The sequence below is a fragment of the Euprymna scolopes genome, unplaced genomic scaffold, assembly GCF_053919585.1.
Source record: "Euprymna scolopes isolate OS-2025 unplaced genomic scaffold, ASM5391958v1 sca275, whole genome shotgun sequence".
In the NCBI taxonomy this organism is placed as follows: domain Eukaryota; kingdom Metazoa; phylum Mollusca; class Cephalopoda; order Sepiida; family Sepiolidae; genus Euprymna; species Euprymna scolopes.
In genome coordinates, this window is record NW_027633297.1 from 1 (window position 1) to 26,195 (window position 26,195).

The 26,195-nt window shown below is 27.7% G+C and overlaps 1 protein-coding gene across 3 annotated transcripts in view; it reads left to right on the forward strand.

Annotated features, from left to right (window-relative positions):
* Positions 1–2,502: 2,502 nt before the first annotated feature.
* The window catches only part of LOC145274182 (uncharacterized), a 49,356-nt gene continuing 25,663 nt past the window's right edge, over positions 2,503–26,195 (forward strand). Inside the window, exons 1-2 of one of the 3 annotated variants that reach the window (XM_080127345.1) lie at positions 2,503–3,216; positions 23,443–24,362. In XM_080127345.1, coding sequence (XP_079983471.1) covers positions 23,453–24,362 — 910 coding nt within the window. In that variant the 5' untranslated portion in view covers positions 2,503–3,216; positions 23,443–23,452. Of the gene's footprint in view, positions 3,217–12,921; positions 13,255–13,518; positions 13,657–23,442; positions 24,363–26,195 lie in introns of those variants that run through there. The other 2 variants (XM_080127344.1, XM_080127346.1) reach the window with 2 other exon arrangements.

A 26,195-nucleotide genomic window follows, 5' to 3' on the forward strand; every position in this document is an offset into this window, starting at 1 on the left:
TTCCGTAAAAATTAATTTTGACTATAAATAATTTTATACTCTATGAATTTTCGTAATTTTTTGGATATATTACTATTTTCGACATGAAAATTATATTAAATATTTTTTTTTTTTTTTTTTTTTATTCAATTTTCACCCCAAACAAGGCACAGTGCCACTTTGAAGCAGGGGGCTACTATTAGGGAATTAATTAGCGGGGTCATTATGAAGGGAGAAGAGTAGAAAGATGTTTGTTAACATTACACTTGAACTTCTGCATAGCAGTGCAGTTGGGAAAGCAGAATCCCGGAAGGGAGTTCCAAAGACCCGCAGTTCTGGGGAAGAAACTATTGGAGTAAAAGGCTTTCTTGCACCTAGGGATCTCCACTGTAAAGGGATGAGACTTAGTAGCTTGTCGGGTTTGTCGGGGGTAGTTACGTCGGGGAGGTACAAGTGTTTGCAGTTCGTCAGAGCATTCACCATTAAAGTATTTGTAGAACAGGCAGAGGGATGCAACATCTCGTCGATGGGACAGAGGTTGAAGCCCAGATGACAGTTCAGGACCTATCAGGTTTGCGACTCTTTTTTGAACCCTGTCCAGGAGCGAGAGACAAGCAGCAGATGCACCAGCCCAGATGTGACAACAGTACTCCATACATGGGCGAATGGTTGCCTTATAGAGGTATAGGATACTGGCAGGCGTAAGTAGTTTTCTAGCACGGTAGAGGGAGCCAACCTTCCTTGCAGCAGCCTTGGCAATGCTCTCAATGTATCTATTCCAGTTCATATTCCCTGTAAACGTTAGGCCGAGGAGTTTAAAAGAAGTACTTTCAGGCAATGTGTTCTTGGCCATTGCTATTGGTGGTAGAGAAGGTTTCTTGTAGTTATTGAAGGAAACAAGCTTAGTCTTAGCAGCATTGAATGAGACCAACCATTTTTGTCCCCATTCCACTACGGATTGGAGGTCATCCTCTAGTGTTTCTGCCATTTTCTTGGATATGTGTTCATTTGTTTTCCCCTCATATCTGTTATAGAGAGTGGTGTCATCGGCAAATATACCCATCTCCGAAACAATATTATCAGGGAGGTCGTTTATGAATATCAGGAACAATAGAGGTCCAAGGATAGACCCCTGAGGCACTCCCGCATTTATGTCATATTGTTTGGATGTACGTCCGTCGAGGACAACTTTGATTTTTCTATTACTTAAGAAGGATTTAATTACGTTATGAATTCTTCCAGTGATTCCATATGATCTAATTTTCCTTCGAAGACCATCGTGCCATACCCTGTCAAAAGCCTTAGATATATCAAGGGCCACCGCTCTACCCTCCCCTGTTTTATCCAATGAACGGTATATACGTTCAGAAACTACAGTTAAGATATCTGCTGTTGAACGGGCTTGCCTGAATCCATATTGTTTGTCAGTCAAGAGTTTAGCAGCTGTTAGGTGCTGGACTAGGGCTTTATTAACTAAGGACTCAAATATTTTGGCGAAAAGCGGGAGGAGGCTAATGGGGCGATAATTTAGTGGGTCAGTTCTTTCACCAGAATTCTTGAAGACTGGTACCACAGAGGCGGTTTTCCAGCAGTCGGGAAAACAAGATTCGTTAAGGCATTTATTGTAAAGTTTGGACAGAACTGGAGCAACCTCGGCAGAGCATTTTTTTAATAGCACAGCCGGGATGAGATCTGGATCACATGCTTTAGAGGTGTCTAGGTTTTTTATAATAGCATGTACCTGAGAAGGGGTGATTTTCAAGTCGTCAAGTGTGGCGTCTGTTCGCAGAGGAAAATCAGGGAGTGAGTGGTGTACCGAGTTCAGTGTGGAGTTTGAGGCAAACCGACTGGCAAGCAGATTAGCCTTGTCAGTTGCCGTGCAAGCAACCTCATGATTGTTTGTTAGTGGGGGAATAATTGACTGTCCATTATTAACTACGCTGTTGTAGATTTTCCAAAAATCCCGGGTTCCTAATTTCTGTGCTTCGATGCGCTTTCTGGTGGTTTCAGAGTAATCTGACTTAGCTGTGTCTATCACTCTCTTACAATTATTTCTAGCTTCTATAAACTTCTGTTTATTTGAGCTGGACTTATGTCGATTGAATCTGCGGAACGCATGCTGCCTTTGACAAATGGCAGCTGCACAAGCAGAAGTAAACCATTGGGGGGAGTGGGCCTTGCTATAGTATTTCCGTGCGGGAACATGTGCTTCAATAGCAGTTTTGAACCATTCAGTTGTCTCATTTGCACACTGTTCCGCTGGAAGAGTAAAGATATTTTGCCATGGGGCATCTCTGATGAGCTCCCTGATGGCTTCCCAATCAGCCTTTTTGTAATACCTCGTTGTTTTGAGTAGTGGGTCTTCAGTTTTAGGGCGAGAATTTAGGCTGATTTCTACCATTATCACAGCGTGATCAGCATTCCCGAGTGGGCTATGGGCATTTGTTGTACAGTCATTGGGAACTGTTGTCAGAAAGAGATCTAGAAGTGAGGCATGTTGATCGTGCTGGTCTGGGAAACGTGTCGGAAATGTAACCATCTGAGATAGGGAATGAGATATAGAGAAGCTATATGTGGCGCTACCAGCTACGTCTGTGTGATTTGAGAATCCTAGCCAGTTACTGTGGTGGACATTGAAGTCACCAAATACATGTATTTGTGCGCTAGTATCGAGGGAGAGTGCTATATCTATGCTGTCTGAGACTTTGTTTATTAGGGTACAGTCTTGGTTTGAGGGAGAGCGGTAGAGAAAATATAAGTAGCTAATATTGTGTTGCATATTTAGTCTGAAGCACATAAAGGCCTGGCCCTCTGATTCTAGTTTTATTTCTCTAGTTAGGGGGAGGGTGTTTCGAATACTGTTGTTTTAGCTTAAAACGACATATTTAAAAAAAAAAAAAATCGATTTGTCGACTCTATCTTAACAAAAACCTAGGCACTTATAAACAACCAAACATACGTGAAGTCTCCATTCGAGAGAATCAATTGGAGGAACAAAAAAAAGAAAAGGTGTGATATTGCAATGGTTCCTATGCTACAATTGATCAGCATTAAAAGTGAAAGAAAACTGTGTTTTTTTTTTTTTTTTGTTATTGTTTTTGAAGAACAAACTTGTTTCAGTTTCTTAGAAATTTGTGTCATTCGTTTTTACAAAAAAAAAACAACAAAATTTCCACGACCGTTTCATCGTCAACTTTTTGTCAGGAATATTTTCTAATCAGAAATCTTTGGGAGAAGGTATGTATTTTGGGGGACGTGTCTCCGGAATAGAGGCCGCACTCTGTTTGTTTTAAATTAAGTTTCTTTCGATTTTTCTTTTTTTCTTTTTTTTTTTTTTTTTTGTATGACTAATTTTCTGCCATTCAGATAGTTTTTATTCGTGATTTTGGGTCCTTATTTTAAATTTAACACACACACACACACACACACACACACACACACACACACATATATTTTCGTTACTTTTTTTGTGACCAAGAGTGGAGGTGAGGTCCGCTTGAAATATAAAAAATAACAATAAAAATATTAAATACAAAAAGTAACATCGTTTTTCATGCTTCAAAAAACCCTCATAACCTTTAAATCACTATCCTAGTAGCGTACGTGGAATGTGGACTTTTAACATTATATATATATATATATATATATATATATATATATATATATATATATATATATATATATATATATATATATATATATATATATATATATATAGTGCCTGGAAAACTCGCCCCCGGAAAACTCGTACCCGGAAAACTCCCCCCCCCTTTTTTGCTAGGTAGGAAAACTGGTCCCTTATTGAATAAATATCGATTGAAAACACATTTTATTACCGTTCTTGGGGGAGATATTGTTTTTAAAAGAGACTATGCAGTGCACAGTGCACCCCCATAATATTTTAAAAAATTATTTTTAACTCTTGCTTAAAAAAAATAAACTTGATCACGGGGTCAAGATACGAAAAACGAAACCAAATATTTATTTAAAAAATACTCTAGTTTTAACACTTTTTGTGTCATTACGAAACAAAAATAAATAAAGAAAACACGTATTATCAAAGAAAGCAATTATTTTATTTAGAAGAATTAATTCAGTTTAAATAATTCTTGTTATTACAAAACAACAAAAAAGAAAACAGTAATAATACGGTCTTTTGTAATTTTGGTACCGCGCTGAAATAATAACGTCATTATTTCGAAAGCCATTCTTAATATGGGGAGGGGAGGGTATCGTTTGAAAGTCATTTCGGGGGAACTTGTGCAGTACTGCAATACTTAAAAATATACAAATTTATTTTCTTTTGGAGGTGGGTGAGGAGGCTCATTTTAAAACTATATCTACCTCAGTATTTTCTTTAATTTTCGGACATTTTTTTTGTTCAAAATTATTTACTAAGTAATGTCGAGTGCGACATTACTTGGTCAAGATCAAAGTGTAGTATCTGTTCTTCAGATGCTGCACTTCCATTTCTTGTTCTCTTTCGGTGGAGGAGGGGAGCAGTCCTTCACGACTGAGAGAAATTTTTTTTTTTATTTTTGTACCTTTTCTTCACGTTAAAAAACGACCTTGGTGTCTTGTCTAACTCGTGGGGAGGCATTGTAAATAGGGACATTACTTGTTATTTCTTTTTAACTAAATAAACTCTCTAAAATAAGTTTAAACACCAAAAACTTACAAAGCTAGGTAGAAAACGAAAACTTAGAAAAATCAATTTAATTTTTTTTAAACAATAAACGTAAAAATATTTTTTTTAAATATTATGGGATGTGCATTACCTAAAAATATACAAATTTATTTTCTTTTTTTTTTTGGGGGGGGGGCTCGTTTTAAAACTATATCTACCTTAATATTTTCTTTAATTTTCTATTTTTGAGCAATTATCCTCCTAAAACGTGATCCTCTTACGGCGGACATTTTTTGTTCATAAGTAAACACTCGACATTACATTTTTTTTTTTAAACTAAATAAACTCTTTAAAATAAGTTGAAAGACCAAAAACTTTCAAAGCTAGGTAGAAAACTAAAACTTAGAAAAATTAATTTAATTTTTTTAAAACAACAGTAAACAAGTAAAAATATTTTTTAAAAAAATATATTATGGGATGTGTATTCTCTTTTAAAGACAATATCTTCTTCAAGAACGGTCATAAAATATGTTTTCAATCAATATTTATTCAATAAAGGACCAGTTTTCCTACCTAGCAAAAGAGGACGAGTTTTCCGAGGACGAGTTTTCCTAAATTCATGAATAAAAAAGTAATAGAACGGATATTCGGGAAAACTCCGGTTGCCCCCCCCCTCCAGGGGTACCTTTCGGTATAAAATTGACACTTTCGTGCTTATTAAAAAAAAAAAAAAAAAAAAAAAAAAAAAAAAACATTGGTGCCTTAGATTTTTATAAAACCTTCTGAAAATTTGTAACTAACTAATTTCTATATAATTTTGTTTGTCTATACATCGCAATAACTCTTGGGTGTGCCCCCAGGGGTTCTTTTAGGGCTAATAAAAACACTCCATTTTTGGGACTATTTTACCATATTTGTCCAAAATTTTCTGTGTATGTCTATTTAGCAGTTTTGCATGGTGCTGAACTCAAATTTAAATATGTTAAGACCTTGGGGACTTTTGGGGCTAAATGGGGGGGGATGGACCTAGTCATTTCTTTTTTTGCATGGTGCAGAAAAACTCAAATTTACACATGTTAAGACCTAAAACTCCCCCGTTTGTTCATTTTCATCAGGATTTGACGTCCCCTGGGAACGTTTGGGGCTAAATGGGGGCGGGAAATACTGAACTTAATGCTGTCATTTTTTTTATGCCTCGTTTTCACTGCGCACTCACGGGAGATCATACATGATTGCTTGCTCTCCACTTGTTTTCAAGTTAAATTCAAGCTTCACGGTGTTTTTTTTTTTTTTTTTTTTTTAAATTGTTAAGTAGAAGCACAGAATATTTACAAAACACCCTCGCCTCCCCATGTTAAGAATGACTTTCAAAATAATAACCTTATTATTTCAGCATAGTAGCAAAAGTGCACAAGTACCAAAAGTCTTTCTTTATGATGTACGTACCCGTCACGGAACGAAGATGGTCTGTTCCAAAAATGACGTAAATTGATCAAGTAGTTTTTTGTTTGTTTGTTGTTTTTTTTTTGTTTTTTTAATAATTTTTAAACGTTTTAAAGCGATTAAAGTGAAATCGGTAGCATTACAAGGCTGACCGCGCAAGTTTAAATTATTGTGGACTCATCTGTCCTTGCTTTTTTTTTTTTTTTTTTTCAAGATGGCGAGGCGAGACCTCCTTTTTGCAAACTACTTTATTAATTTACGTGGTTTTTCGTTCCGTGTCGAGTACGTACATCGTCAACATTTTTCGGCGCTTCTACACTATCAGGACGAAATTTCTGAAGTCGTAAAACTGAATTTCACATGAAGACAATTGTATCTATGTATTTTTAAGATGATTATATCCAAAAATTACGAAAATCGATAAGGTAGAAAATTATTTATTAAAGAAAATAAAAAATAGAATTTGATGAAAACGATCGAAAGACAGGAGAGTTCCAAAGGGAGGTAATTTTCCGTTTCGATTTAACGTACTGTACTTGCAATAACCCTTATCCCTGAGTGGCTTCCGGGCCTTGATAAGTGGTGACCACCGTGTACAAAAAAAAAAAAAAAAAAAAAAAAAAACAAGATGCCCGCTATTTTTCACCCGCTAACATGATTAAAGTCGTTTTTCTTTTAATAATTCGATAATATTCAGGTAATTTCGACTGTATAATTTGGAAGCTACCATTGTAATTTATTAGAATTGATTTTTTTTTTAAATCGGTAGAAAGTAAGCCATTGTTTTTTTTTTATCTGAAAACTCCATTTATCGACTATAAAATTTCGTCCTTATAGTGTAGAAGTGCCGATTTTTTTTTTTTTTTTTTTTGTACTTTTGTTTCTGTGTTTGTTAAATTTCATTTTATTTTAATTAGGTTGATTTCTGCATTAGAACCTAATCAGGCCTTCCTGGGTTCGAAAGATAGCCAGTCTAAGTAAAGTCGGAAATCAGTACTAACAGACAGCGCTGCAAGTTTTCCACTTATGGTGATAAACTAAAATGGAGTTAAACATTGGAAACGTACAAAAAAGTGGTAATCTATCTATATATCTATAAAAGTGAACCTGTCTGTCTGTCTGTCTGTGTGTCTGTCTGTCTGTGTACATTTCCCTACGCAATAACTCTGTCAATTTTTAGTCTATAGACTCGAAATTTGAAATACCGGGTACTGAGATTTGGGAAAATCGATGTGACGGGTGTCAGCCAGAAATTTGGCTGTTAAGGGGTCAAATTTCAACGATTTGACCTTTAAGAACTCTACCAAACTCCTCCGACAATTTTGGGTCTAGACACTTGAAATTTTAGATATAGGTTCCTTGAACATGGATCTAACTTAATAAAGTGATTTGAGCCCGAAACAATAAATTTTAAGGGGTCATAATAGGGGTCAAAGTTTTAAAAAATTAACCATTTTTTTTTGTTTTTTTGCTTTTTTTGCACAGCATACACCTCCAAACACCCGAACAACGCCGGGCACCCCTGCTAGTATATATATATATATATATATATATATATATATATATATATATATATATATATATATATATATATGTGTGTGTGTGTGTGTGTTCGTGTGTGTGTATGTACGTATTTATATATGTATATACATGTGTATATATACACATATATATGTGTGTATATATACACATGTATATACATATATAAATACACACACATATATGTGTGTGTGTATTTATATATGTATATACATGTGTATATATACACACACATATATATATGTGTGTGTGTGTGTATATATATACACATGTATATACATATATAAAGGACTAATAGGTCTGAAATATATTGAGATTTATAACACCATTGTATACAACAGGAAAAAAAAATGACTGTTGTTTAGAGTTAAAATTTGTGTGAAAAAAAAAAACAAACAACAAAAAAAAGAAATTTATTTCTTTTGTTTTCATTTAATTTTACTCTATATAAAAAAAATATCTCGCATTGTTCTTGGCTTTTAATTTTACCTTATAATTTTCTTCAACAATGCTTCAAGCAAACTACAATCTACTTATATATATATATATATATATATATATATATATATATATATATATATATATATATAGTAGTGAGATATTTTCTGGAGCGGTAGAAGGATCCTACCATTTTTCCAGCGACCTTGGCAATAGACTTGAATACATATCAATTGGAAACACATTTGAGGACGGTTCTTGAAGGGGTTATTGTTTTTAAAAGAGACTACACCCCCATAATATATATATATTTTTTTAAATATATTTACTTGTTTACTGTTGTTTTAATATATATAAAATCTATTTTCTAAGTGTTCATTTTCTACCTAGCTTTGTAAGTTTTTAATGGTTAAACTTATTTTAAAACGTGTATTTAGTTTTTAAAAAGTAGTGTCGGGTGTTACTTTAGAACAAAAAAAATGGGTAAAACTATACAAACACCGTGACAGCGAATTACCCCTACCCCTAACCCTAACCCTAACCCCTAACCCTAACCCTAAACCTAACCCCAACCCCAACCCTAACCCTAACCCTAAACCCTAACCCTAACCCTAATCCTAACCCTAACCCTAACGCTGTCACGGTGTTTGTATAATAATACCAAAAAATGTTCGACATGAGATTATCACGTCTCGGGAATCTCGATAATCACTCAAAAATAGAAATTTGAAGAAAATACGAAAGTAGATGTAGTTTTAAAAATAGCCTCCCCCCTCCTCCAAAAGAAAATAAATGTGTATAATTTTTAAAGTAATGTTCAAGATACAGTGTTCGGCAAAAAATCAAAGTTTCAGAAGTGGATACGGTTGAGTATGTAACGCAACTGAATGGGACAGAGTCACGGAGTCAAGACACGAAAAACAAAACAATATATTTATTAACAAAAAAAATACTTTATTTTTTAACACATCTTGTGTTATTACAAAACAAAACAAAAAAAAAACAATATATTTATTAAAAAAAAATTACTTTATTTTTTTAACACATCTTGTGTTATTACAAAAAAAAAAAAAACAATATATTTATTAAAAATTACTTTATTTTTTAACACATCTTGTGTTATTACAAAACAAAACAAAAACAAAACAATATATTTATTAACAAAAAAATTACTTTATTTTTTAACACATCTTGTGTTATTACAAAACAAAACAAAAACAAAACAATATATTTATTAACAAAAAAATTACTTTATTTTTTAACACATCTTGTGTTATTACAAAACAAAACAAAAAAAGAAAACTTATATTATTGATTAATAAAACAAATATTACATTATGCGATGATACTTTTCATGTTATTCTGAGCATGTTTAATTAATAAATATCATTTTGTTATTTTGTTGTTGTTAATGTTGTTGATAAATATAATTTTAAAAAGTTGGGTATTTTCTTGAAAAAAGATTTCTGCCTCAACAGAAAAATATTCAACAAAAACCGTTGCACTCAGATAGAGTACCACAGTTACGATGCCTTCAGATAAAAAGATACAGTTCTCGCCTTGAGACGATGTTACAGAAGTTCATAATTAATGTTCTTTGAAGGAAATGTCCTTAATAACAGGTCGGCAATTCAGACTTGAAAGTCTCTGGGAGACCTAAATAATAATAATTGCGCCTATTTATTTAGGCTTAAAATAAAAGGCTCAAGGAGACACACATTATAAAAACGTAGCCTAATCATCTAAGGCTTAAAATTGAAGTCTCAAAGAGACAAAGGTTGGAGGCTTCATAAATGCCTCATGTGTAGTGGCTGACTTCCATTGATCCTTCACATACGGCTGTCTTGGTCGAAACCGAAAAAGAAAGGAACACATGCAAAAGAACCTTGATTCTAGTAAAGCAACTGGCCCTGACAGCATTCCAATTATAGTGTTTTTTTTTTTTGTTTGTTTTTTTTGTTTTTTTACACAGTAATCACCACTTATCAAGGCCCGGAAGCCACTCAGGGATAAGGGTTATTGCAATTACATTACGTTAGTGTGTGGAGATTTGATGAAGTGTTTACTTAAGGGGCGGTTCATTAGGAATTTGTTAACATTGGACTTGAAGACATCCAAGTTGTAGTCCGGAGGGAAGCAGGCAAACGGAACAGAGTTCCACAGGCGTGGAGTTCTAAGAAAGAAGCTTTGTTCATGTAATCCGCGTTTTGATTTAGGCACAGATATAGAGTGGGGGAAATTTTTCACAGTGGATTCAGCTAGACGGGTGTTTTTCGTGAAAGATTGGCAAGGGGGGACCAGAGATTGGAGTTCAGACGAGCACCTGCCATGAAAATAACGATAAAACAAGGATAGGCTCGCAACGTCTCTTCTGTGGGAGAGAGGTTGCAGGGTAGAGAAAAGGGCATCCCCCACTAAGCCACAAAGTATATTGTGTTGAAAAAGTTTCAACCAGAACCTGCCCCCATACTTACAAAACTGTTTAAGCATTACCTTAAGGAGAAGTGCTTCCCAACACCCTGGAAAACCTCATCAGTATGTCCTGTATTTAAGAATTCAGATGATAAGTCATCTCCCTCTCAGTACAGACTAATAAGTCTCTTGTGCGTCATGAGTAAGTTGCTGAAATCCATATTAAATAAAGAAGTAGTCAACCACCTCAGCAGAAATAACCTTCTTAGTGACACGCAATATGGTTTCCGTTCTGCTAAATCTACAGCAGACATGCTAACTGTTATATCTCTTAGGATTAGTGAATCTCTCGATAAAGGCTTCCTTTCTAGGCCAATTGCTCTTGACATATCAAAGGCCTTCAATAAGGTATGGCATAAAGGCCTACTTCACAGAATTATTATAAACGCGAATAAAATCAGACTTGTCTCCCTTTATTTGAAAAAAAATGTGAGTTCGCATTTGTTTTTAATCCTTGTTTAAAAAAGTATTTTATTTAAAAAGGACATGGAATATAAGTATAAATATGGATAAATTCTTAACAATGAACAATGGCAGTACACATTGAATAAAATTTTTATAGGTAAGTGATTTTTTGGAATTTATATATATTTTTTATAATCGAAGTAAGTAAAATTTCGTTGATTTTCTTTAAATCTTTTTAAAGAAAATCGATTTAAAAAAACAAATATTGCATAATTTGCTATTAAACCTGTTATTTTTTTTTTTTTAATTTTGGTCTTTGCTCCTTCAATTAAAAAAAAAAATTGAATTACATTTTTCAAGAAGTTATAAGCTTCGAAAGACAGTAAGTCTACATATTCCAGTGTTTACAGTTAAAAAAAAAAAAAATGGAGTTCGCGTTTGTTTTTAATCCTTGTTTAAAAAAGTATTTTATTTAAAAAGGACATGGAATATAAGTATAAATATGGATAAATTCTTAGCAATGAACAATTGAACTACTCATCGAATACTAGTTTTTATAGGTAAGTCTTTTTTTTTTAATTTATATATATATTTATAATTGAAGGAAGTAAAATTTCGTTGTTGTTTTTTGTTAAATCTTTTTTAAGGAAAATCGATGTAAAAAACAAATATTACATAATTTGCTATTAAACCTGTTATTTTTTTTTAAATTTTGGTCTTTGCTACTTTAATTAAAAAAAAATTTGAATGACATTTTTCAAGAATTTATAAACTTCGAAAAACAGTAAGTCTAAATATTCCAGTGTTTACCGCGAATTTTTAATGGCGATTTCTGACACTGCTAAAGAGTCACATGAGTATTTTACACCGTCAAATCACGAATATTACGAATAATTAGTTTTAAAATAAAAATAAAGGTAAATTTTTAGATTAGGTCCACCTTCACAATTTTCTTTTAAATGACGACTGAGCCGGTTTTCAACTATGTTAAATACAGAAATCGCATTGAAATTTTGCTGAAATAAGTAGTTATCGAGATATAAAAAATTGTATTATGCATTGTATTCTTTGGCGGCCATCTTTTTTACGCGCGTTCGCGCGCCATTAAGAAATCTACGCGCGTAACAAAGATGGCCGCCAAAGGATACAATGCGTAATACAACTTTTTATATCTCGATAACTACTTATTTCTGCAAAATTTCAATGTGATTTCCATATTCAGCATAGTCGAAAACCTTTAAAAGTCATCATTTAAAAGAAAATTGTGGAGGTGGACCTAATCTAAAAAAAATACCAAATTGTTCCAACATAAGTGTTTTCTTGAGTGGAATGTTTAGAATGAAGGATTAATGGAAGGAGGATTTTGTGAGATTTGCACAAGGTTTGAGATTACTGATTTTTTTTCTTTTTTTTTTTTAATCAGAGCGCCACAGAGTGCACAAGTTAATGCAGTTATTTTCTGAGGAAAACAGTTCGTAATTTATATAAGCGAATGCGCGTGCGTGCGTGCGTGTGTGTGTGGAGGGGGGGGGTGTTTATATTGTAAAAACACTAGTTCAAAATAAAATTGTTTGAAAGAAGATTTAAATTCTCACTTTGTCAGAAAAATCACTCATTCTAAATGAGAACTGAGGGACAAATTCGGAGAAGCAAGAATTTTGCGGGAGCTGCCAATAACGCCTCCACAATGTTCTTTATCATTATTTTCATAGCAAGTGCTCGTCTGAGCTCCAATCTATGTTCCCCTCGCCAAATTTCACGAAAAACACTTGTCTAGCTAAAACCACTATCAATAATTTCCCCCACTCTTTATTTGTGCCTAAACCTAAACGTAGATTCCATGAACAAAGTTTCTTTCTTAGAACTGTACGCCTGATGAACTTTTTCGTTTGTCTGCTTTCCAGCTAACTACAATATGGTTGTCTTCAAGTCCAACATAAACTAATTCTTGATGAGCCATCTCCTTAAGTAATCCATTTTAAATTTTTGGATATATTACTATTTTCGACATGACAAGTAAGTACTGTTGTTTTGCTTAAAACGACATTTCTTTTGTAAAAATCGATCTATCGAGTCTATCTTAACAAGCGCCTAAACACTTATAAACAACCAAACACACGTGAAGTCTTCATTCGAGAGAATCAATTGGAGGAACAAAAAAAGAAAAGGTGTGATATTGCAATGGTTCCGATGCTACAATTGATCAGCGTTAAAAGTGAAAGAAAACTGTGGGTTTTTTTTTGTTTTTGTTTTTTTCGGAGAAAAAACTTGTTTCAGTTTCTTAGAAATTTGCGGTATTCGTTTTTACAAAAAACCAACAAAATTTCCACGATCAACTTCATTGGAAGAAGGTACGTATTTTTTGGGGCGCGAAGCTCCGGAATAGAGGCCGCACTATTCTTTACTGTTTGTTTTAAATTAATTTTCTTTCGATTTTTTTTTTTTTTTTGTATGACTCATTTTCTGACACTCATATAGGATTTTCATTCGTAATTGTTGGTCCTTATTTAAAATTCACTTATATATATATATATATATATATATATATATATATATATATATATATATATATATATATATATATAGAGAGAGAGAGAGAGAGAGAGAGAGAGAGAGAGAGAGAGAGAGAGAGTGTGGTGGTGCGGTGCGCCGCACCGCACCCCACTGGTGCGGGGTTCAAATCGTTCGACTGGTATTAATCGTGACACCCTTCCTGCACTGAAGATTCCCGAAAGGATGAAACACTAGTGTCTGTAGGTATTTAATTATTATAGTAAAATATAATTATAAAAAAAATGATTTTATATACATATATATATATATATATATATATATAACTACTTCATTTAATCACATTAATATACGAAAGTATAAATTAATGCGTAAGCTTTAAGTATTTACTTCAACAGTGCTCAATACGTAGTTAGAGTTAGGTAGTACGTTATGAAATATCGGTAAATTCCATTGAGTGCGTACGGTGTTTATATGAGAAAATAAAGCTGTGTACGCATTATAAATGTTTTTTTGTTTTTTTTTTCTGTTTCTTAAGTCATACATTAGTACATTAGGGGTCATTTCGAGTTAAAAGTTTATTTACTGCATCCATCTGAACTAGAGAAAATCACGATTTAAATGTATATGTCTCATCTATATAACTAACGATAAATATCTAATATGGCCGACCAGACGGGTGATCAAAAAGTCAGATGGAGCGGACCGGAAAACGAAATGAGACCAAATTGACACCTGGCCTTTTTTTGTGCTTGGCCTTTGCGCTTTTCGTATTATTTTGTTATGTTATTGTTTTCTTGGTTGATTTTTTTTTTTTGGGGGGGGGGGGTAGAGAGGATTTTTTTTTGTCAGAGATTATAGTTATAGGTATAAACATTAGAAACACTTCAAACATTTGAGAAGGCACTTAAACCATAAAAAATAACGGTAACACAAGTGCATAAGCACCAAAATTGTTTGTGTTTTGTTTTGTTTGTTAGTTAAATCCGGCTAAAAAACAATAATAAAAATAAAAAATAATCCGAAAACCGCAAAGTTCAAGCCAAATTAAATTTTTTATTTGTTACGTTTGAATAAAAAATAATTCTTAAAGCAAAAACAGTCGTGACTCGTGTTCTCGTCGAGTAGGGTTATTTTTTTTTTTTTTTTTTTTTTGTTATTCAAGAAAATAAAAGGTACTCATTTTTGTTTAGGAGTTGTCAATTTCATTTCGTTTTCCGGTACGGTCGATCTGACTTTTTGATCACCCGTTTGGTCGACCATATTAGATATTCATCGTTAGTTATTTAAACGAGACATACACATTTAAATCATGATTTTCTCTAGTCCAGATGAGTGCAGTAAATAAACTTTGGGTTTGTATTACTGTACACATAGATTCGAAAAAGTTGTCAAAAAAACAAATATATGACAAATAAATGTTATCAAAAGCAAGATAAGTTACTTTTCTACCTAACTGGATATATTTTTTGTGTTTTTATTCAGTGTAACATGTTTATTCAGCCCGAAAAACATGCAGTGTTTACCGATGTATTCGAAAATTCAAAATGGCGGCTGACTCTTTCTCGGAGAGGGTAAGTTTGGGAAAAGGTATTATAAATAATAAACTAGACAAAATACTGTTAGAAATTCGCTCAATATATGTTACCGTGACATAAGTTGACATATATTCGGTTGTTTTTTAATAGTATTTCGTCTAGTTTATTATTTATAACACCTTTTCCCACACTTACCGTGTTAAAGAGAGAATCAGACGCCATCTTGAATGTTCCAATACATCGGTAAACACTGTATGGTTTTCGAGCTGAATAAACATGTTACATTGAATAAAAACAAAAAATATATCCAGTTAGGTAGAAAAGTAACTTATCTTGCCTTTGATAACATTTATTTGTTATATGTTTGTTTTTTGACAACTTTTTCGAATCTATGTGTACAGTAATACAAACCCTAAACTTTTAACTTGAAATGACCCCTAATGTACTAATGTATAACGTAAGACACAGAAAAGAAACATTTATAATGCGTACACAGCTTTATTTTCTCATATAACCATCGTACGCTTTCAATGGATATTATCGAAATATCGCCATATATATTTTATAACTTACTATATATATATATATATATATATATATATATATATATATATATATATATATATATTTATATTTATATATATATATATATTTATATTTATATATATATATATTTATATTTATATATATATATATATTTATATTTATATATATATATATATATTTATATTTATATATATTTATATTTATATATATATATATATATATATATTTATATTTATATATATTTATATATATATATATATATTTATATATTTATATTTATATATTTATATATTTATATTTATATATATATATATATATATTTATATATATATATATTTATATATATATATATATTTATATTTATATATATATATATTTATATATATATATATATTTATATATATATATATATATATATATATATATATATATATATATATATATATATATTTGTTTATTGTTATATAAACATGTTTACATCCCGCTGCTAAAACAGCCATTTGTTTCAATCAAACAACAGATATCATCAGGCAGCGACTTGACTATTCAAATGTTCAGTGAATAATGGATTTTTTTAGGTATGAACTCTTTAAAGGTTGGAGTTAAAAAAAACAAAAAAAAAACTTAAAACACAGAACTTTAATTATAAGATGTAAAGAGGGAGGGGAAATCTAAAGAAAACTAATAAAAAAAAAATGGAGAGAGAATGAGGAGGAGGAGAAAGAAATAGAGAAAGAAAATAAATAGAGAAAAAAAAATATGGAACAGAAACAGAAAAAACCGATATGAAGGGTTATTATAAAGAAAACAAGGGCTAGAAGAGAAAAGAAAGATGGAATATAGTTAAAGAGAGAAAGAGTGAACGTAAGAATTAATAGGAAGGGAAGTTTAAAATGTTAAGAGAATAGAGAAAAAGAGAAAAAGAATTGCGTGTCACCTAATTTATGGACAAATATACATTACAATGACGAGACGCGTTATTACAACACCAAAAACAAAAAACACAATCTTAGCGTTAAAAGTGTACATGTCAAAAGTGACAGCGAATGTAAGCAACCAACATATTTATCATCCCACATACGTCCACGAGTAATATCAACGCAGTTTAAACATACGTCTACAATTAATTAAGCCCTTTATACTAAATGATATAAGTTTAAAGTTTTCACGTTTTTATTAAATAAATTATATAAAAATAATGATAAAACAATATATTAAAATCATTATTATTATTATTATTAATAATAATAATAATAATAATAATAATAGTAATAGTAATAATAATAATAATAATAATAATAATAATAATAATAATACAACAACAACAACAAAACTGTAGTGTACCAAGCAACTATTTCTACTAAGGAAAATCCTAACGGAAAAAAATATTACATAGGAATGACAAATAACAAATTTAAAGAAAGATTTACCGGTCACAAGTGCTCTTTTGAAAATAATGAGTACAAAAATAGAACTTCCTTGTCTAAATATTACAATGAACTAGTAGAGCAAGGTTACTCCCCAATAGTAAATTGAAAAACGCCTGAGTGCATTTATGAAACTTGAGGTGTCTAATGACTTTGATGTGGGCACCTCTGGAACCCATGCATATGAATATCACGGCCCAACGTTTGCTGTTGGCAAACCCACCCCTTGTTCGGTGTGCGGAAATTGAAATAAAAAAATTGAATTAAAAAGTCAAATCAAAAAATGAAATTAAAAAGTGAAATTTAAAAAAATTTAAATTTGAAATTAAAAATTGAAATCAAGAATTTAAATTAAAAAGTGAAATAAAAAAATAAAACTTGAAATTAAAAAGTCAAATCAGATATTTATATTAAACATTGAAATAAAAATTGAAATTAAAAAGTCAAATCAAAAATTGAAATATAACAATAAAATCAAAAATTGAGATTAAATGTCAAATCAAAAATCGAAATTAAAAAGTGAAATCAAAAATTGAAATTAAAAAGTAAAATAAAAAAAATGAAATTAAAAAGTAAAATCAAAAATTGAAATTAAAAAGTGAAATTAAAAATTAAAATTAAAACTTGGAATTAAAAATTAAAATTAAAACTAAAACTTGAAATTAAAAAGTCGAATCAAAAATTGAAATTAAAAATTGAAATCAAAAATTGAAATTAAAAATTAAAATTAAAACTTGGAATTAAAAATTAAAATTAAAACTAAAACTTGAAATTAAAATTTGAAATTAAAAAGTCGAATCAAAAATTGAAATTAAAAATTGAAATCAAAAATTGAAATTAAAAATTAAAATTAAAACTTGGAATTAAAAATTAAAATTAAAACTAAAACTTGAAATTAAAACTTGAAATTAAAAATTTAAATCAAAAATTGAAATAAAAAAATGAAATCAAAAAATGACATTAAAAAAGTCATTAAAAGTAAAATAAAAAATAAAAAATAAATTAAAAATTGGATTTTAAAAGTGAAATCAAAAATTGAAATTAAAAAATGACATTAAAAAAGTCATTAAAAGTTAAATAAAAAATAAAACTTGAAATTAAAAATTGGATTTTAAAAGTGAAATTAAAAAATGAAATTAAAAAATGACATTAAAAAAGTCATTAAAAGTTAAATAAAAAATAAAACTTGAAATTAAAAATTGGATTTTAAAAGTGAAATCAAAAATTGAAATTAAAAAATGACATTAAAAAAGTCATTAAAAGTTAAATAAAAAATAAAACTTGAAATTAAAAATTGGATTTTAAAAGTGAAATTAAAAAATGAAATTAAAAAATGACATTAAAAAAGTCATTAAAAGTTAAATAAAAAATAAAAAATAAATTAAAAATTGGATTTTAAAAGTGAAATCAAAAATTGAAATTAAAAAATGACATTAAAAAAGTCATTAAAAGTTAAATAAAAAATAAAACTTGAAATTAAAAATTGGATTTTAAAAGTGAAATTAAAAAATGAAATTAAAAAATGACATTAAAAAAGTCATTAAAAGTTAAATAAAAAATAAAAAATAAATTAAAAATTGGATTTTAAAAGTGAAATCAAAAATTGAAATTAAAAAATGACATTAAAAAAGTCATTAAAATTAAATAAAAAATAAAACTTGAAATTAAAAATTGGATTTTAAAAGTGAAATTAAAAAATGAAATTAAAAAATGACATTAAAAAAGTCATTAAAAGTTAAATAAAAAATAAAAAATAAATTAAAAATTGGATTTTAAAAGTGAAATCAAAAATTGAAATTAAAAAATGACATTAAAAAAGTCATTAAAAGTTAAATAAAAAATAAAACTTGAAATTAAAAATTGGATTTTAAAAGTGAAATCAAAAATTGAAATTAAAAAATGACATTAAAAAAGTCATTAAAAGTTAAATAAAAAATAAAACTTGAAATTAAAAATTGGATTTTAAAAGTGAAATCAAAAATTGAAATTAAAAAATGACATTAAAAAAGTCATTAAAAGTTAAATAAAAAATAAAAAATAAATTAAAAATTGGATTTTAAAAGTGAAATCAAAAATTGAAATTAAAAAATGACATTAAAAAAGTCATTAAAAGTTAAATAAAAAATAAAACTTGAAATTAAAAATTGGATTTTAAAAGTGAAATTAAAAAATGAAATTAAAAAATGACATTAAAAAAGTCATTAAAAGTTAAATAAAAAATAAAACTTGAAATTAAAAATTGGATTTTAAAAGTGAAATTAAAAAATGAAATTAAAAAATGACATTAAAAAAGTCATTAAAAGTTAAATAAAAAATAAAACTTGAAATTAAAAATTGGATTTTAAAAGTGAAATTAAAAAATGAAATTAAAAAATGACATTAAAAAAGTCATTAAAAGTTAAATAAAAAATAAAACTTGAAATTAAAAATTGGATTTTAAAAGTGAAATCAAAAATTGAAATTAAAAAATGAAATTAAAAAATGACATTAAAAAAGTCATTAAAAGTTAAATAAAAAATAAAACTTGAAATTAAAAATTGGATTTTAAAAGTGAAATCAAAAATTGAAATTAAAAAATGACATTAAAAAAGTCATTAAAAGTTAAATAAAAAATAAAACTTGAAATTAAAAATTGGATTTTAAAAGTGAAATCAAAAATTGAAATTAAAAAATGACATTAAAAAAGTCATTAAAAGTTAAATAAAAAATAAAACTTGAAATTAAAAATTGGATTTTAAAAGTGAAATCAAAAATTGAAATTAAAAAATGACATTAAAAAAGTCATTAAAAGTTAAATAAAAAATAAAACTTGAAATTAAAAACTGAAATGAAAATTTAAATTAAATTAAAAAGTTAAATCAGAAATTTAAATTAAAAATTGAAATTAAAAAGTGAAATTAAACAGTGAAATTAAAAATCAAATCAGAAATTGAAATTAAAAAGTGAAGTCAAAAATTGAAATTAAAACTTGAAATTAAAAATTTAAATCAAAAATTGAAATTAAAAAATGAAATTAAAAAATGACATTAAAAAAGTCATTAAAAGTTAAATAAAAAATAAAACTTGAAATTAAAAATTGGATTTTAAAAGTGAAATCAAAAATTGAAATTAAAAAATGACATTAAAAAAGTCATTAAAAGTTAAATAAAAAATAAAACTTGAAATTAAAAATTGGATTTTAAAAGTGAAATCAAAAATTGAAATTAAAAAATGACATTAAAAAATGACATTAAAAGTTAAATAAAAAATAAAACTTGAAATTAAAACTTGAAATTAAAAATTTAAATCAAAAATTGAAATTAAAAAATGACATTAAAAAAGTCATTAAAAGTTAAATAAAAAATAAAACTTGAAATTAAAAATTGGATTTTAAAAGTGAAATTAAAAAATGAAATTAAAAAATGACATTAAAAAAGTCATTAAAAGTTAAATAAAAAATAAAACTTGAAATTAAAAATTGGATTTTAAAAGTGAAATCAAAAATTGAAATTAAAAAATGACATTAAAAAATGACATTAAAAGTTAAATAAAAAATAAAACTTGAAATTAAAACTTGAAATTAAAAATTTAAATCAAAAATTGAAATTAAAAAATGACATTAAAAAAGTCATTAAAAGTTAAATAAAAAATAAAACTTGAAATTAAAAATTTAAATCAAAAAATGAAATTAAAAAATGACATTAAAAATGTCATTAAAAGTTAAATAAAAAATAAAACTTGAAATTAAAAACTGAAATGAAAATTTAAATTAAATTAAAAAGTTAAATCAGAAATTAAAATTAAAAATTGAAATTAAAAAGTGAAATTAAACAGTGAAAATAAAAATCAAATCAGAAATTGAAATTAAAAAGTGAAATCAAAAATTGAAATTAAAACTTGAAATTAAAAATTTAAATCAAAAATTGAAATTAAAAAATGAAATTAAAAAATGACATTAAAAAGTCATTAAAAGTTAAATAAAAAATAAAACTTGAAATTAAAAATTGGATTTTAAAAGTGAAATCAAAAATTGAAATTAAAAAATGAAATTAAAAAATGACATTAAAAAGTCATTAAAAGTTAAATAAAAAATAAAACTTGAAATTAAAAATTGGATTTTAAAAGTGAAATCAAAAATTGAAATTAAAAAATGAAATTAAAAAATGACATTAAAAAAGTCATTAAAAGTTAAATAAAAAATAAAACTTGAAATTAAAAACTGAAATGAAAATTTAAATTAAATTAAAAAGTTAAATCAGAAATTTAAATTAAAAATTGAAATTAAAAAGTGAAATTAAACAGTGAAAATAAAAATCAAATCAGAAATTGAAATTAAAAAGTGAAATCAAAAATTGAAATTAAAACTTGAAATTAAAAATTTAAATCAAAAATTGAAATTAAAAAATGAAATTAAAAAATGACATTAAAAAGTCATTAAAAGTTAAATAAAAAATAAAACTTGAAATTAAAAATTGGATTTTAAAAGTGAAATCAAAAATTGAAATTAAAAAATGAAATTAAAAAATGACATTAAAAAAGTCATTAAAAGTTAAATAAAAAATAAAACTTGAAATTAAAAACTGAAATGAAAATTTAAATTAAATTAAAAAGTTAAATCAGAAATTTAAATTAAAAATTGAAATTAAAAAGTGAAATTAAACAGTGAAAATAAAAATCAAATCAGAAATTGAAATTAAAAAGTGAAGTCAAAAATTGAAATTAAAACTTGAAATTAAAAATTTAAATCAAAAATTGAAATTAAAAAATGACATTAAAAAAGTCATTAAAAGTTAAATAAAAAATAAAACTTGAAATTAAAAATTTAAATCAAAAAATGAAATTAAAAAATGACATTAAAAAAGTCATTAAAAGTTAAATAAAAAATAAAACTTGAAATTAAAAACTGAAATGAAAATTTAAATTAAATTAAAAAGTTAAATCAGAAATTTAAATTAAAAATTGAAATTAAAAAGTGAAATTAAACAGTGAAAATAAAAATCAAATCAGAAATTGAAATTAAAAAGTGAAATCAAAAATTGAAATTAAAACTTGAAATTAAAAATTTAAATCAAAAATTGAAATTAAAAAATGAAATTAAAAAATGACATTAAAAAGTCATTAAAAGTTAAATAAAAAATAAAACTTGAAATTAAAAATTGGATTTTAAAAGTGAAATCAAAAATTGAAATTAAAAAATGAAATTAAAAAATGACATTAAAAAGTCATTAAAAGTTAAATAAAAAATAAAACTTGAAATTAAAAATTGGATTTTAAAAGTGAAATCAAAAATTGAAATTAAAAAATGAAATTAAAAAATGACATTAAAAAAGTCATTAAAAGTTAAATAAAAAATAAAACTTGAAATTAAAAACTGAAATGAAAATTTAAATTAAATTAAAAAGTTAAATCAGAAATTTAAATTAAAAATTGAAATTAAAAAGTGAAATTAAACAGTGAAATTAAAAATCAAATCAGAAATTTAAATTAAAAAGTCAAATCAAAAATTGAAATTAAAAATTGAAATCCAAAATTGAAATTAAAAAATCGAATTAAAAATTTAAATTAAAAAGTGAAATAAATTGAAATTAAAATGTCAAATCAAAAATTTAAATTAAAAAGTCCAATCAAAAATTAAAAGTAAAAATTGAAATTTAAAAGTCAAATAAAAGATTGAAATTAAAAAGTTAAATTAAAAATTGAAATTGAAAAGTAAAATAAAAAAGTAAAGAAATAAAACTTGAAATCAAAAATTGATATAAAGAATTTAAATTAAAAAGTCAAATAAAAAAAATGAAATTAAAAAGTGAAATTAAATGCCAAATCAAAAATTAAAAAGTGAAATTAAAAATTGAAATTGAAAAGTAAAATAAAAAATTGAAATTAAAAACTGAAATTAAAAATTGAAATTAAAAAGTGAAATCAAAAATTGAAATTAAAAAGTGAAATTAAAAAGTCACATAAAAAATTGAAATTAAAAAGTGAAATTAAAAATTGAAATTCAAAAGTGAAATTAAAAATTGAAATAAAAAATTGAAATTAAAAAGTGAAATCAAAAATTGAAATTCAAAAGTGAAATTAAAAATTGAAATTAAAAAGTGAAATCAAAAAGTGAAATTAAAAATTGAAATTAAAAATTGAAATTAAAAAGTAAAATCAAAAATTAAAATTAAAAAGTAAAAAAAAAAAATTGAAATTAAAAAGTTGAATTAAAAATTGACATTAAAAAGTGAAATCAAAAATTCAAATTAAAAAGTGAATCAAAAAAATAAAACTTTAAATTAAAAAATTCGGCCAAACTCTAAACAGATGAAAAAATCAAGCGACTGTTTTCTGATAAAACACTGCTTGTCATTTTCTGGATTCAACATGCAGAAGTCATGATCAAGTAGACTGTTTCCCGTTTTGCCTATGTAACATTTATGGGTGATACCATAGCACACAAAATGGCAGCCATGTTTTCAGGAAATATAAAGCACTTGACATATATATGTAATTTTTTTACTTTAAAAAATTTTTTTTTAATTTTTTTTTTTTTTAGAACATCAAGCATGGATCGAACAATTTTTGAAGATGATGACGTGAACGAAGAAGTGAAAAACATGATAGACCTTGGGCTTCTTAAATCGGACTGGGCAGATGGTTTAAATAGACATGAAGCACGCAGTAAATTTCAACGTATACTGTCTACAGGAGAAGAACCTTCATGCAATCTTCGAAGACCATTTGACGATGATAACGTGAGCGAAGAAGTACATTCGTACAATCTTCGAAGATCATTTGACGATGATAACGTGAGCGATGAAATACATCAAGAAGTACATTCGTACAATCTTCGAAGACCATTTGACGATGATAACGTGAGCGAAGAAGTGCATCAAGAAGTACATTCGTACAATCTTCGAAGACCATTTGACGATGATAACGTGCACGATGAAATTAGGAACATGAAAGACCTTGGGCTTCTGGACCGGGCAGTCGGTTTAAATAGGCGAGAAGTGCACGATGAATGTGAACAAATATATCAAGAAGTACATCCGTACAATCTTCCAAGACCATTTGACGATGATAACATGCACGATGAAATTAAGAACATGAGAGACCTTGGGCTTTTTGAATCGAATAGTGCAGATGGTTTTAATAGACAAGAAATATTATCTGCAAGGGAAGCACGTGAAGGCGCAGTTGGAAGAGTAAATAAAAGAACTGGAGCGAATACAAATTGGCCAGATTCAATGAATACCCAAAAGCCACAAAACCTTTACGGAAAAAGAACAACCGGTTCTGGCAGAGGTAAAAAGTTCAAATTGAAACGATTAAGTACCGAAGATCCTGTTTTTAAGCAAATCTCGGCAAACTTCACAAATATTCAGTCAATTAAAGCAATTCAAATAGTTACGAACAAAATACAGCAAAAAATATTTGAAATCGAACAAAAGTTTCTGAAGGAGTGTCATAGTGGTGAGTTTTTTACTTGATTTGTTTTCGTGATGATGATGATGATGATGATGAAAATGGTGATGATGATGATGATGATGATAATGGTGGTGATGACTTTGTTGATGATTTTACTTGATTTGTTTTTCGTAACTTTTTCAGAAAATGATGTTGATGATGATGATGATGATGGTGATGGTGATGATGATGACTTTGTTGATGATTTTACTTGTTATTTTAACTCTTTTCAGAAAATACAGAAAAACTAAGAGAAATATATTATTCATGGGGTGATGTGGTGATGATGATGATGATGATAGTGATCTTGATGATAGTGGTGGTGATGATGTTGATAACGGTGGTGATAATAAGGATAATGGTGATGATGATGATAAAGATAATGGTGGTAATCATTGTGGTGATAATGGTGATAGGGATGATGATGGTGATGGTAGTGATGAAGATGATGGTAATGATGATGATGATGATGATGATAGTGATGATGTTGATAATGTTGATGGTGATGATCATGATTATGGTGGTGGTGATGATGATACTGGTGACTATGATGATGATGATGATTATGGTGATAATGATGATAGTGATAATGATGATGATAATGATTGTGATGAGGAATATGTTGGTGATGATGGAGATGATGATGAATTAATTTTGTTTTGTTTTTTATTTTTTTATTTTTGTTTTTATTTCAGTAAAAATATTAGTTACACATTAGTATGTTAAAGTGTTAATACAAAGAAAATTGGATACAGCTTAACGTCTTGTCCAGAATAAATTTTCAATATATATATATATATAAATATATATATATATATATATAGATAGATAGATAGATATAGATATATAGATATATACACTGTATTAACAAAAACCAAGACTTCAAAAAAAAGAATTGATAGCAACAAAAAGTGTATTTCATTGTTAGTTACAATTGTTTCAAGACTAATTGGACAAATTCAAACATTATGGCGTTTGAAAATTTTCACATAAACAGCCGTTCTTCAGACTTATTGAATAAAAAACACTTTAACAATAGAATATTATGTAAAGACATTTCACTTAAAGGAAATAAAACATGCGAAAACATTTATCCCGGACGCATCTTTGTCAGGAGCTTATTTAAATATTTTTGTATCACTATTTTAAAAACCTGTCACAAAAAAATCCGTAACCATTTAATATCTTTTAATAATACTATTCGTTGATTTCTTAAATTAGATTTCTATATTTCTTTATTTCACATAATTTATTTAAACAAAAAAAAATTTTATAATTTTTTTTTTATATTTATAATATGGCCAAATCAACTAAGCTAAATCGTTACGATTATGTTAGTTTTGTATTCCGTTTTGGGGTGGTGAATTAGGAGCCGATTTTTCATGTTGGACACAATAGTTAATTAAACAAAGTGTTTATTAGTGAATTCTGTACCACTGTTGGACCGGATACTTTTTACTGCACCATAGGGGACCATGTTAGCTTAGTATTTTTAGTTGCTAGCAAGGTATCGGATTTGTTCTTTAAGAAATAGACTATTATCAAACCGGATAAATCGTCTACAAGATTTAATGCATACCTGAGCTGTTCTCTGCATACCGGTTCCTCAGGACCGTTCAAATCATCTTGTCTGGTATCTTGTTGCAATACTTTGTCACAGTGTGTCAAGTTCTTTGAAGTTTTTATTTTCATTCCGTCAACCACACTCGGCAACTTTTTGATATCTCGAATATTACAGTGACCAAGAATTTTATGCCATGTCTGTAAATCATGCAGGCGGTTTTTGATGGGACTACGCTATTTAAATAATATAGTCTTCCATTTTCTTTAATATTGAAT